Below are 15,098 nucleotides of genomic sequence, written 5' to 3' on the forward strand. Positions count from 1 at the left end.
TGTATTATTTTAGAATTGAAATTTCATAAGACAAACATGGAAAAAGTTCTAAAATCGTATTTTTTTTAAAACCAATTTTGTTGTCAATTGTATTAAAATAACACACGGAAATGTTTTTTTTTCTTAAAAAAAAAAAAACTTTTGTTTTACGAGTGTTTAAATGCACAATATTATGTATATCAAAACTGCAAAAAAATGAAATTAGGTTTGATGGTTCTGCACTTTATATTAGTTAACAATTAAAAAAAAAAAAAAAAAAAAAAAAAAAAAAAAACATATTTTTGTAATATATGGGTGTCCTGAAATTCGCGATAGCAGCGAACTATAGGAGGCGTTTTTGTGTAAGGCGAATACCTGCGATTTCTATATGAACAGTAATTTAAATACTCTGGAGACGTCTCCAATGTAGCGTGTAGCATTGTAACGTTCCTTCTTTATTGCAGCTTATTAAATTTAAAAAAAAAGGTTTGATATTCTTTCTTATGCAAACGAAAACAAAATGGTATCTCTTGTTTTTAGAGAAGGAACATCCAAAACACAACGGAATTTTTTTTTTAAATAAACAGAAAAAAATACGTATCTTCTTATTAGAGTTAAAACCTAATGCATGAGAAATAGCTTTACTAAATTTATTGATATAACATGAAAGGCCTATTTAAACTTTACATTCCATAGTTTTAAGAATCATATTACTTCAAACATTAAAATAAGCAAAAAGTATGCATAAGCCTCATAATTTTAAGCAATTAAATTTTGCAAAAAAAGTTTATTCACACCAATTTTCATCAAAAAATCTTAAGTTTTATTAAAATCATTGTTTAGAAACTAAAAAACGTAAACTAAAGAATGCTTACAAAGCAACAAAAAAAAAAAAAAAACAATTCTAAAAATTCCTTACATTAAAATAAACAACTTTCATGCTTTTTTTTATTCATAATTGGACGTAGGAAACCATTCTATAGGAAACTATCATCAAATAAGAAAAAAAATTAATAAGTCAAAATTTTTATTTTATGCTTTATAAATCCGGAGAATTCCAAAATGATATGTTCTTCGATTTTTGACACCATTTTTTAGAGCTACGAAAATGCGTCTTTTGGATTTGCCAAAAATAGAACGAGATGCAATTTTATTTTTTCAGGAGCGAAATATTTTACCAAAAAAAGGAACGAAAATTTACCAATTCTCATGACATGAAACTTTATTATGGAAAACGTACGTTTTGGAAACGTAATTTCATTTGGAATCTTATTTATTAGAGTTCATATGTCGTCCATAAACGTCCACTGAATTCCGATGAACTAATTTGATTTTAAATAAAGTGTTTTATTTTATGATTTGTCGCAAAAATTTTAGGTGTAGATTGGTGGCACTTAAAAACCGTCAAATCTGTAGCTGCGGTGGCGTTAATACGTAAGTACCAATTTTTATTTCATACTTTTCTGAATTATATTACTTCAAACATTAGAATATGCAAGAGATATACATAAACACATAATGTCATACCATTTAATTTTTCAAAAATATTATTTTTACAACAATTCTTATCAAAAAATTCGAAACTAAAAAACGTGAAATAAAGAATTCTTAGGATAAAGAAACGATTTCAAAAATTCCTCATAAAAAATTTCCATATTGTTTCGTTTTTTTATTGTAATAGTTCTTTATCTGCAGTAAAAAACCATTCTGTAGAGAACTATCATCAAATAAGAATATTGTTGTTGTTGTTAATTTACGTCGCACTAGAGCTGCACAATGGGCTATTGGCGACGGTCTGGGAAACATCCCGGAGGATGATCCGAAGACATGCATCACAATTTTGATCCTCTGCGGAGGGGATGGCACCCCCGCTTCGGTAGCCCGACGACCTGCGCGCGAAGTCGAGCACTTTACGGTAGCACAGTTTAACGAGGACCAATACCGCACACCCTCGGTCCCTACGCAGACTGATCCAAGTGGTCATTCACCCGCACACTGACCGGAGCCAGTGATGCTTGACTTCGGTGATCTGCTGGGAACCGTGTCTTAACGATCAGTCCAAATAAGAAGAAAAAAATATTATTTACGAGCAAATTTTTTATTATAAAAATCATAACACTTACCTGATTTATAAATCCGGAGAATTCCAAAATGATTTGTTCTTTGTTTGAAAACTTCATTCTCAAATAATATATACATAGTTTATCTGTTCATTACTTTTAGATAACGTACCACACAGCAAAATTTTATAATTGTAAGATCTCGATATGAATTTTTATATGTAGCTTAAAAACAGAATAGCTGAATTCTAGTTGAAATTATTCTTTCATAACTAAAAAATACTTACCAAGAAAACCATGAAAATTTATTAATAATCAGCACAAATGATACTATTTCAAGCAATTCGAGAGATTCTTTATTGTTGTTTTCCGAATTATATAGATACAGAAATACATAGGTACTATTCTATAAAGAAAAAGAATATTATAGAACTATTACAGTTCTGTACGTTCTGAATTTATATTTATAAATATCAACAACATTGCTTTCTTCATTCCAATAAATATATTTATTGGAATGAAGAAAGCAATGTTGACTTTACTTTGATTTGTAATGAATTGAAGACAGAAAAAATGTATTTTTACGTAATACACACATCTGTAACAGTATGCGATCCCGGAATCGGAAGTTACCAGTAGCAAGCTTGTTGATAATAGAAGCTAAAAATTATTAATCAATTTATCTTCAAATGTTTGGCGTGTTCTGTTTCTGAAAGATTTGCAAATATTCTGGAGAGTTTTTTCAAGTTCATCGGCTTTTTCCTTAGGGAAATTTTGCTTCTTATTTGCTGCCAAGAAAACTGCGTCTGATTCTGCCAATGATTTTGATGGAACTAAATAAAAAACTTAATTCGCGATCGCAACGCTCGAGTACGCCGTCTAGCGGGAGCCTGTAAATATTAGACATTAATTTATCACGTTTTCATTCAGTTCCACCAGAATCACTGTCAGAGTCGGTCGCCATTTTCTTTGCACGAAATAAGAAGCAAAATTTCCCTAAGGAAAAAGCCGAAAAACTTGAAAAAACTCTCCAGAACATTGTTAAATCTTTCAGAAACAGAACACGCCAAACATTTGAAGAAAATTCCTCAATAATTTTCAACTTCTATTATCAACAAACTTGCAACTGATAACTTCCGATTTCGCTATGGCATACTGTTACAGATGTGTGTTTCAAGGTAAAATGCATTTCTTCTGTCTTCAATTCATTACAAATTAAACTGAAGTCAACATTGCTTTCGTCATTTCAATAAATAAATGTGAATTCAGAACGTCAAGAACAGCAATTGTTATAGAATATTCTTCTTTGTTATAGAACGGTATATATTTCTATATCTATATAATTCGGAAAACAACAATAAAGAATCATCCAAATTACTTGAAATAGTGTCATTTGTGCTGATGATTAATAAATTTTTTATCGTTTTGTTGGTAAGTATTTCTTAGTTTTGAAAGAATAGATAATTTCAACTAGAATTCAGCTGTTCTGTTTTTAAGCTACATATTCAAATTCACATTGAGATCTTACAATTATAAAATTTTGATGTGTGGTATGTTATCTAAAAGTAATAAAGGGATAATCTATGTACATATTATTTGAAAATAAAACTTTCAAACGAAGAGCATTTCGTTTGGAATTCTGCGGATTTATAAAGAAGGTAAGTGTCATGATTTTAATAATAAAAAATTAGCTTGTAAAATTTTTTTTTCTTATTTGATAATAGTTCTCTACAGAATGCTTTTTTACGTCTGATTAAGAACTATAAGAATGAAAAGAGAAACAATATGGAAGTCTTTTATTTCAATATGAGGAATTTTTAAAATCGTTTTTTTATCCTAAGAATTCTTTATTTTACTCTTTTTAGTTTATAACTTTTTTATAAAAATTGTTGTTAAAATAATTGTTTTGAAAAATTAAATGGTATAAAATTATGTGCCAATGTATACTTCTTGCATATTCTAATGTTTGAAGTAATATGTTTCGTTACTTACGTAATAACGTCACCGCAACTACAGATTTGGCGGTTTTTAAGTGCCACCAATCTACACCAACAAATCATAAAACACTTTATTTAAAATCAAAGTAGTTTATCGGATTTCGGTGGACAATGGGCAAAATATTTCGCTCCTGAAAAAATAAAATTGCATCTTGTTCTATTTTTGGCAATTCCCAAAGACGAATTTTCATTGCACTAAAAAATGGTAACAAAAATCGAAGAACAAATCATTTTGGAATTCTTCTGATTTGTAAAGCAGGTAAGAGTTAATTTTTATAAAATAAAAAATTTTACTTTTAAGTAATTTTTTTCTTATTTGATTTAAATGATAGTTCTCTATAGAATGGTTTTCTGCTTCCGATTATGAATCAAAAAAGAAAAAACATGAAAGTTGTTTATTTTAATGTAAAGAATTTTTAGAATTGGGTTTTTCATTTTTGCTTTGTATCGTAAGCATTCCTTATTTTACGTTTTTTAGTTTCTAAATAATGATTTTTATTGAAACTTGAAATTTTTTAATAAAAATTGTTGTCAAAAAACCTTTTTTACTAAATTAAATTTCATAAAATTATGAGGCTTGTGTATACTTTTTGTTCATTTTAATTTTTGAACTAATATGATTCTTAAAACTATGGAATGTAAAGTTTAAATAGGCCTTTCATGTTATGTCATTAAATTTAGTAAAACTATTTTTCGGGCATTAGGTTTTAACTCTTATAAGAATATACATATTTTTTTTCTGTTTATGTGCAAATATTTTTCCGATGTGTTTTGGATGTTCCTTCTCTAAAAAAAAAGAGATACCATTTTGTTTTCGTTTGTATAAGAAAGGATATTAAACATTTTTCTTTTTTAAATTTAATTAGCCACGATAAAAAAGGAACGTTGCAATGCAACGTGCTACATTAAAGACGTCTCTAGAGTAAATGAATGACTGTTCATATCGAAATCGCAGGTATCCGTCTCATACAACAACGCCCCCTATAGTTCGTTGCGATCGCGAATAAATTTATGCCTGATATCTTCAGGCTCCCTTCCCAAAATGGAAAGGAAAAGAACGATGTGGTAAGGCTGCTGCCAAAAAAAAAAAAAAAAAAAAACTAAATTTCAACTGCAATTATTCTGAGAAAAGAGAGCTCTAAGCTTGCTATGTTTTTTCGTTAAAACTCGTTACTTTCATCTCTCGGTATTTATTTACTCGGTATTTAATGTTTAATTTTGAAGTTTGAGGATTTTTAGTAAGCTTTCCGAAGCAATTAATCTACTATCGCTATAATTATTTAAGATATATTAGCAGGGTAAAATGCCTTTGCCGGTACCTGTTACTCTTGGAGTTTTTCAAGTAAAAGATACTTATTTTTCATAATTAATTCGTTATAGTTTGCACTTTCAGTATTTTCTTCTGACAGATAATATTCTCGATTCCTAATTTTTCTTATTTATAAGTTATTTTTGCCTTATTATTTATTTTTTATTTATGTTTCTTATTAGGCAGTGTATAAATTTTTCTGTTCATTTTGATTGTGATATTAATATTATTCCCATCTGAATGAGTCCCTTTTGATTGATACTATTGATATGAGGTACTTTATTCATGTCTTTCACTTTTGCATATTCACACATATTATATATATAATCAATTGTGCTGGCCACAGCTTTTAAATATTCAGTGCAAGTAATTTTATTCAATAATGTTTAGTTTGTGGAGGGTTTTGAGAAAAATTCCATTACAACTCTGCCACTTGTACCAAAAACAAAGGAAACTGCGTTATAAACTTATAATCAGGGATTATTTTGTTCTAATTTTCTGACTCAGATGCAAATGTTTTATCTTTTCTTTTCTAAAAATGAAAATTGTAGCATTTACAGTTGTATGAGGTAATTGTGCACCTATTCATCCAATTGTGCACCTAATTGTTCATCCCATAGTTTTCTCACAAAAATTTTAATAATTCAAAATAGGTTAGTGATCTACTGTGATTATTAAAGTTCTCAGTCATAGCGTTATTCATTTCAATTCAAAATTATTAATTTCTATTAGGGGGATTTTACAAAAAAAGATAAATTTTGAAAAATCTGAGAAAGTTTCCAAGCTTCAAAGAAACCTAAAATGATCAGAAGATTTAGTTTTGGAGAAAATCACGAAAAAATACCATTTTTGGCGAAAAAATGGAGGAAAAAATCTTGCAACAAATGTGGAAAACAACCTAATTTAAAATTGGTTGTAAAAATAAGTAGCCAGTGAGATTCAAAATAACTGAGTCTATTATTACTAGCATAAAGTCTAATATTTATATTTTTTTATACAAATCTTCAGTAATGATTAGTTCTTAGAACTGTCAAAAATTTACTCTTTCCTTTATTCAGTAATTGTTATTCAGTATTCCTTGTTCAGTAATTTTACAATTATTAAAATACGAATATCAATTTGAAAAAAAAATTCTCTTTGTTTAGCAAAATATATAAAATTTTTATTAGAATATTATTTGAAAATTGTAACATTTTCCATTACATTTACAGTATCCACTATACAGCAGTTACAGTTACGTTTACAGTATCATTTACAATTGTAGTTCTTCAGTAATGATAAGTTTTTAAAAACTAATCCTTGTGTATAAATTAATTTGATTTCTTAGTCACTAGTAAGGTACATAAGTTATGTACCTTACTAGTGACTAAGAAATAATAACTAACTGATTATGTGACTGGTGTGATTATTTGAATCATTGAATTTCAGTTTTTTTTTTTTTGCAAGGTATTGCTTTAATTTATAATGTATTTACATGTGTAGTGTAAAATTAAAAATTTTTTTTTTCAAGAGCTCTGTTGAACCTATGCAAGTTGATGCCCCACCTGAAGAAAATGATGCATCAGAAGAGGAGATTTATGTTGTTGAAAATCCTACTTTGGTAAAAAAAGAAAAAAAGTTTTTCTTTTTCTTTTACAAGTATTATTTACATGTTAATTTACTGCTAGATTAACCCTTTACATATATTTATGTTGAACGTAGATCCTCCCCCCCCCAAAAAAAAAACTGTATTTGTTTTCTTTTACAAATATTACTTACATGTTGATTTACTGCTAGATTAAGCCTTTACATTTACAGCGAAACCTCCTGTTATGGACACTCCTGCAAGACGAACGCCTCTCAATATGGACATATTTTTAATTCCCCGGGAATTTTCTATGAATATACCATTATGCACATTCTCTGCAAAGCGGACACTCCCGTAACCGGACGCAGACAGTCATTTTGGTCCTGAAACGTTGTTTTCTATCTCTACAAACAGGACATTACTTTTTCTGAATTTGAAAAAGGAATTATTTTTGCTTTAAATTGCAAGCTAAAAATATGCAACTTTTCACCATTTTTGAAGCATGTAAATAAAATTTTTTGCCTTATCCGTAACTAAAAATATTCTTAAGCTATTTCACCACTGAAAAATCAATCTTTCTCCTGTAACCTTGCCTTGTCTTTGTAAAGACATGACCACATAGGTCATGAGACCCCTCAAGTTGAAATGACATCTCTCAATGCTTCTTCCCCATTGAAAATATCTTTAATTTTCTTATAAATTTGAAGATTGTATATAACACAACTGGTGTAAAAAAAAGAGAACGGAAGTATAATCTTTGAGGTTATTATATAAATGAAACATTTATTCAGACACTTGATAGTTGATCAATTGTGAATAATCAACTCCATAGGTCCTCATGACTTACAGGTATGCATTATTTTTTTCTTCTGTGAATCATAGGAGGTTTTTAACCATGGTCCCTATCAAATGATAAGTAGGTGTAAGGGGATGTAAAACTAATAATTGAAATGGACTGAGGACAGAAAGCTCCTATTCGGTACCATATGTCTAACTTGAGTATCTATGCTGATATGAAAATTATATTTATCTGTAGCTACATCCAGAATTATGTATTTATATCAAACTTCTTTATATATTCTTTTTTATCTTTCTTATTGTTTAAATAAATATTCTTGTAGATATTTATAGTATCCTTGTAGATATTATTTAATAATTTCTACATCTTTGAAAATATTCTAAAAACAATTTACGGTGTTAAATTTCGTTATTAGGGTACCCTTCCCGTAAACGGACAAATTTTTTGGCCCTATGAATGTCCGCTTGACGGAGGTTTCACTGTATTTATTTTGAGCATAACTCAAAAAAAAAAAAAAAGCTATATTTGTTTCTTTGGATTTCTTTGCATTTAAAAAATCTTAATCATTCAAATATAAGGTGTATGTTACATAACAATTATCCAGTGAATGAAGTTCAAGGATTACATCACAATGTGACACAATAATCCAGTTTTTGGCATTTTTCTTGCATTATCGAAAAATATTTTAAATTTAAATAAGTGTAGAATTATAATATGTTTTTTCTATTTTTATTCAATTGCCAATAAAATACAGATGATTGAAATCCGCACTTTTAAAGAAATAAATAAACCTAACACCTTTCTTACTACTTGCATTATTAATTTTGAAACTATATATTTATTTTAGTTTAATTATTTAAAATTTATAGTATAGTTATTTAGTTTTAGTTATTTAAGATGTTTTAATCTAAAAAAAAAAATAAACAAATACTACTGTTGATTTTATATATTATGTTAATTTTGTGTTTATAAATTAAGAAATTTAAATGATAGAAATTTTTTTTTATTGCTGCACAGATCCTAATTATGATTTTATTTATTTATTCATTTTTTTTCTTGGAAAGAGATGAAAAATATTTTTTGAGTACTTAAGAGGTGCATATTTTTTGTTGAAAAATCTGACTACACACCCTGTATATTACAAAATTAGTTTTTAATAGTAGCTAAACGTATTGACATAAGTATTTTTAAAGAATTATTTAAACAAAAATTATTTGATTGCTTACCATGATAAATTATGTCTAAACATTAAAATGTTTTAATATAAAAATATTGTTAAATAATTTAAATTTTAGTTTAAAGCACCAATATTTTTGTCTTTATTATTTGCACACACTATGGGAAACATTTGAATAAAAATCTTAAAAAATTTTATAAAATGTTATTATATTATTATTTACTTTTTAAAAAAAACAAAAAAAAAAACAGCGAATTTAATTTTATTTTACAGCTGGGAGAAATAGAGAAATTTATGTTAATTCTTTTGCAAATATATCTTCTAACTTTATTTTATTAAGATTGTTTTGCTCCAAATATTTTAATTTTATTAAAAAATATTTCTTTAAAATGCCAATTTTCTTTGAATAAATTTTTGCTTTCAACAATATTTTACTTACTCTTTCTCTTTTTAAAGTTTCATAGTATTCTGTTTTACTTGCAAATTATTAATGGTTTGTTAATACATGCTTCATTTTCTTACAGTAATAAAAGTTATTTAGATAAATAATTATTACTTATGAAAATTTTTGTTTAATATTTTAAAGGATTTGGAAGCCTACATTAGTAGCTATACAGGATTAGCTAAGCTCTACCGTCTTCTTTATATTGCTGATCATTGTCCAGCGTTAAAGATTGAAGCTTTAAAAATGGCTCTGTCATATGTACAAAATACCTATAACGTCAACATCTACCAGATGATTCATCGGAAACTGGTCGATGCAACTGGGTAAGAAATTAAATAATTTTTTAAAGCCTTATTTAATATTTTTTTTTTTAAATTAGTATTTTTACGGAAATTTTTTAAAGTAAAAACTTTTAAAGTACCTAGAATTTTATTGTATATTGCAGAACTAAGAAATTTCAGAAAAGTTGGCATTATGGAAGGCAAGGAATTCAATATAAGATAGATGGTTCTAAATAATATTTAAGCTAACTTTTAAGCATCAGCTTTAGAAAGCATATATTTTAAATAAAATAGTTGTTTAATTTTAAGTCTGTTTATTGTGTATTATTTAAGTAAAAATAAGTACATATTAAAAATTTTTGCTATAATATGTTTTTAATTTTTGTATTCAAAACGATTTTAAGTTGTTTCAAATTTGCTAAAGTCTTTACTATATAGGGTCAATAAAATGAAAGAGTAATCTTATAATATCCCAATACATATTTAAAAATAATTCCACCATTTAGGGATATTTTATTTGAAGATTTTAAAATCATTTAACTCAGTTAAAAATGCAATTTTAGTTACTCAAGCTTATTTTCAGAAAAAATATTACAATTGCTTGATTATTATTATTATTTTTTTTAACTGAGTTGCTTGATTTCAAAATCGGCAAATAAAACATTCCTAAATGGTGGAATTGCCTTTAACGTGACATTTGGCATTTGCTTGTAGCTGTATAATCTTAATTCTTACAAGGGAAACTAGGGAAGTGTGACTCGCCAATTTTGAAATAAACTAGTGGGATGTATGCCTTATGAGGAATAATTTTAGGGGGCAACATTCGTTTCGGCCCATAGAAGGTCCTGTGAGAGATAAAAAATAATTTAATATATTGAAAAATCAATATTTTATTACTTCAATGCAGACTATTAGTTATTGTATTTGTCTCATAATGCAATTAATTTGTAATTAATTGTCTGAGTAATTATTTTACTAATTAATAAATAAGTTAATTATTAATTAATTAATTCTTTATTAATTATTTATTAATTATTTATTAATTATTTGTTAATTATTTATTAATTAATTATCAGTTAGAAAATTAATCAATTATTAATTAATTAGTTGATTTGCAATTACATACTCCAATTAATTTGGTAAATTTTTTGAAAAAAAAAATTTAAAAAATTTTGATGTCATTTTTTTTTAAGTTAACCTAACAGGTTGGTTCTTCTTAAAAACTACAGATATATAAAATTTTCGAAATCAATTTTGACAATAAATATGCATTATGGCAATAAATATGCATTTTGGCAATAAATATGCATAATGTACGTGAAAGTACCCCAAAATTAATTGGAGTATGAGACAATTACATTAACTAATTGTCTGCATTGAAGTAATAAAATACAGATTTTTCTACATATTGAATTATTTTTTATCTTTTACAGGACCTTCTATGGGCCGAAACGAATGTTGCCCCCTAAAATTATTCCTCATAAGGCATACATCCCACTAGTTTATTTCAAAATTGGCGAATCACACTTCCCTAGTTTCCCTTGTTAGTTATGTAATTTTTTTTCTCTTAAATTTTAATTGCAACTACTATAATTAGAGCCGTGATGGCGAACACATTCCAATGTGGTGATTCAAATCCCAGCAGTGACTGGTCGATACGAATTCCACATCCGGCTTGCACCGACCACAGTGCAGACGTAAAAGCATCCTCAATGATAGAAGAATCATGGGTTAGAGTCCCCTTACTGTCAATCTAACAGTGGGAGGTTTTCGTGGTTCTCCTCACCATGTAACACAAATACGAGTTAGTTCCTTCAAAAAGTCCTCCTTAAGGGCAAATTTCTCCCAATACTTGATCCGGGAGTTCCCTTGTCTTCTGAATTGGGTTAAAAATTACAAGTCTACGGAGTTGAACATTAATGGTCGTAAACCCAAAAAATTGGGTCGGCTGTTCAACAACGGTTTTAAAATAAAATAAAAATAAAGCGTCTGAGTAATCCTAGTATTCCTATTCTGTGAAATTCTTCGGTTATAAAAAATAAAAATAACTACTAGAATTAAACTAATGATGATTTATTTGGATGTTTAGAAATTCGAACTTGCCTGATGTCACTGGTGGTCTGAATGCTGGTGTAGTTCCTTTGGACACACAATGGATTGAAACTAAAAGCAAAAAGGCAGCCCTGAAAGTTGAAAAATTAGATGCTGATTTAAAAAACTACAAAAGTAATTCCATCAAGGAAAGCATCAGGTATTGTATGATAATAGTTCTTGCAACAAGCAACAATTCTCATTTTCTCTCATGATCAAAACACTTTTTAATTCTTCAAAAGTACACAATGATCTCAGAATTCAGATGCTTTTGCCTTTTCAAAATAAAAAGTTTCCGGTATGAAAAGGACATGTCAAAAAAGATTAATCACTCTGAAAAACTAAATCCCTTATCCAGACATTTATTTGGGAAATGATTTTCCCACATTTTTTAACAATTAAAAAAAAACTTTTTTTTTTCTGTCTGCATGTTCTGTTGAAAAACCTCATGTAAATAAAAAAGAAGTTTTTTGTTTTTTTTTCATAGGATAGTCAAACATTTTTAGTGTTTGAAAAGATGTTGTGATGAACATTTGAAGAATTATAGCTTAATATTTGGTAAGAGGAACAAACTGTGAATATTAATGAAGCCAATTATTAATGTTAGAAAATACAAAGAGACGCTTTTTTTACTCAAATTTGGGCAGTTTTTTTTTTAAAAATTACTCATTTCTGTTCTTTTTTTTAGTTTAGTTTACTTTAGAGTAGTGCACTTTCAGTCAAACTAGTTTTATACACTTTTTCATAACCTTTTAAGTAATCAAAATAAATTAAAAAAAAATCTATATTTTTCTTCACTTGAATTGAAAAAAAAAAAAAAACATGCCTGTTCATCCAGTAAAGAAAAAAATTAACTTTTTGAAAAAGGAATATTCTTTTAATGGACTTATTATTTTATTAATAGCAATTCTTTTAACACAATAAACATTCTTATTTAATTTATTGTTAATTAAACGATAAAAATTATTATTATCGTAATTATTATTATTAAATTATTAAAAAATTATTATCTGAAAATATGCTGATAAATTTCTTGATTTTGAGATTTCAGTATATTTTGATCAAATTGGGTCAAATGTCTGTCATGACCTGTACATAAAATAGTGCAGCATGTGCTTCCAAATAAATCATGCCTGTTTTTATATAGATGATAAATCAACAAACATATTTTTCTCTAAAAACTGCATTTAAAAATAGAAGTTTTTGATAATTATCTGATTTTTTTTTGTGAATAAACAGTTTGGCTGAATTTTATTTTTAATTGAACTTAATTTTATAAAATAATAAAAATAACATTATTTTTATTATTGTATAAAATTTGTAAGCATGCCCTGTACATTTTTTTGAGAAATTAAATTTAAGTTCATAAATGTTTTGAGATAAATATTTTTTAGTTGTGAAATATTTTTTTTGCAATCCTTTTTTCACTTGTTTTATCTTTCAGACGCGGCCATGATGATTTGGGTGATCATTATTTAGATTGTGGCGATTTAAGTAGCGCATTAAAATGCTACTCAAGAGCCAGAGATTACTGCACCAGTGGCAAACATGTTGTCAGCATGTGTTTAAATGTTATAAAGGTACACTTCATTTTTTGTTTATTTTGTTTTTAACATACTTCATTTTTTTTGTTCATTTTGTTTTTAACTGACATAATGATCCTAGTTGGGTAACATTGTTTAAATGAAAATTAAATATTAAATTAACTCAGCTATATGAAATTTTTTTAAATATTTTGAATCAAATGACTTTACTATAATTTTGAACAAGAAGTTTTTTATTAATTATTTATTCTAACGTCGCTAGTTATGTAAGCAATTATTTCTATCTATTTATAATTATTATGTTTAGCGTTCTCAGATTTAATATTAAATTTATATTTCTGCGTTGCTTTTATTTGATAATTTGATTGCTTTTAGTGATTGCATGGTACGTAGTGTTTTTAAAAAGTGCTTAAAGGTGCTTTTTTTATTTAGCTTTGTGATATTACATATATTTTTTCCTCCTTTTCCCTTCTTCACTCAGATGCTTCCCGAAAACACAATTGGTCGAAAAAAATGGTAACCAGTTTATAACACAAAAAAGCATTTATTAACAATGGTAAAAGGTGAAGTCTGAAGAAAATTAATATAACCAAGCCACCTAAACAAAACTGCAAGCACACATCTTTTTTTCCACTTCCGCTCTCAATCAGAGCATTCCCTCTATCTTTTTTTTACAACATCTACCTTGACGACAGCGCCATCACAACATGGAGGTATGACAAACATCATGAAATCTTGTAGTGTAAAACACTCAATAAACGTATCATTAAGCTATATAATATAAAATATTCAATACAAACATAAAAAAATATAATATGGGACATTCAATAAAAAAAATTATGAACAACCATTTTATACTAACATAGAAAAACAATATAATATTATAAAAACATATAGCAATATGGAACGTTCAATAAAAACACATATGGAGGCATGACAGGTGTTTTTAAAAAATGCTTAATTTTCCCTTTTCGAAAATGAGATTTTTTTTCTTTAACCATGTCGTATTATGCAAAAGCGTAGTTTTTACATTATTCTATTCAACATTATTCACGATTTATTCAACCACAGTCTATTTTGGTGTGCTGTTGGTTCATGGCGTATAAAAAACGCCAATCATTTTACATGTTTGATGAAATACTTGCTAGTCCGTACATGTCTATACTGAGCTGGGTTCGGTAAGATTATTGCACTATCATGTGCAACTCTGCTGCATTTTACAAGATATTTTTAATTTCAGCGTTCGTTTATCACCTTCTGATATCGAACCGAAATTTTTTTCGATCATTTTACAATGTCTCGATCACTTCAATATAAACAAGAACAGCGTTCTTTGTCAGAAACTAGTTATTTTGTCACGATGCTGTAAAGTCTTTGAAAATTATTTTGAATTTTGTTATTGTATATAGTGCTTATAAATATTTTTTGAGTGCTTAAAAAGTACTTAAAAGGTGCTTGTTGTTTGTTGAAAGATTTGACAATGCCCCCTGGAATGGTTTTTTCTCCATTGAATTTATAATTGTTGTTTTTTAATTTGAAATGTTGTGTTTATAAAAGTATCCAGAAGGGGCAAAAAAACATTTGACTAATGGGTAACCAGCCCTGTGGCAGAATTTTTTTGGGCTTTCTGCGACAAACCTCTCTAGCAGTTGCGACAAACCTCTCTAACAAAAACATTGTGTTTACAAAAAAAGACCTATTTGATTAAAATAAACTTATATTTAATTTTTAAATGAATATGTAATATTTTTTTAATTCTAATATCATGGGCGAGATTCTCAAATTTTACTCAACAAGAAAGCAGACTAATTATTTACTTTTTCACATTTCGTAAATCATCACATCAAAA

General features: G+C 27.4%; 1 protein-coding gene across 7 annotated transcripts in view; it reads left to right on the forward strand.

The window, feature by feature from the left end:
• Positions 1–5,100: 5,100 nt before the first annotated feature.
• CSN1b (COP9 signalosome subunit 1b) overlaps positions 5,101–15,098 on the forward strand; it is a 31,355-nt gene continuing 21,357 nt past the window's right edge. For 4 of the 7 annotated variants that reach the window (XM_087158807.1, XM_087158805.1, XM_087158806.1 and 1 more), the window contains exons 1-5: positions 5,154–5,378; positions 6,856–6,945; positions 9,475–9,656; positions 11,704–11,865; positions 13,150–13,285. In XM_087158807.1, the coding sequence (XP_087014933.1) occupies positions 5,340–5,378; positions 6,856–6,945; positions 9,475–9,656; positions 11,704–11,865; positions 13,150–13,285 (609 nt within the window). In that variant the 5' untranslated portion in view covers positions 5,154–5,339. Of the gene's footprint in view, positions 5,379–6,855; positions 6,946–9,474; positions 9,657–11,703; positions 11,866–13,149; positions 13,286–15,098 lie in introns of all 7 variants that reach the window. The other 3 variants (XM_087158802.1, XM_087158801.1, XM_087158808.1) reach the window with 2 other exon arrangements.

Source organism: Parasteatoda tepidariorum, chromosome 3 (genome assembly GCF_982258835.1).
Source record: "Parasteatoda tepidariorum strain Cologne lab strain chromosome 3, Ptep-v5.0, whole genome shotgun sequence".
Lineage (NCBI taxonomy): Eukaryota > Metazoa > Arthropoda > Arachnida > Araneae > Theridiidae > Parasteatoda > Parasteatoda tepidariorum.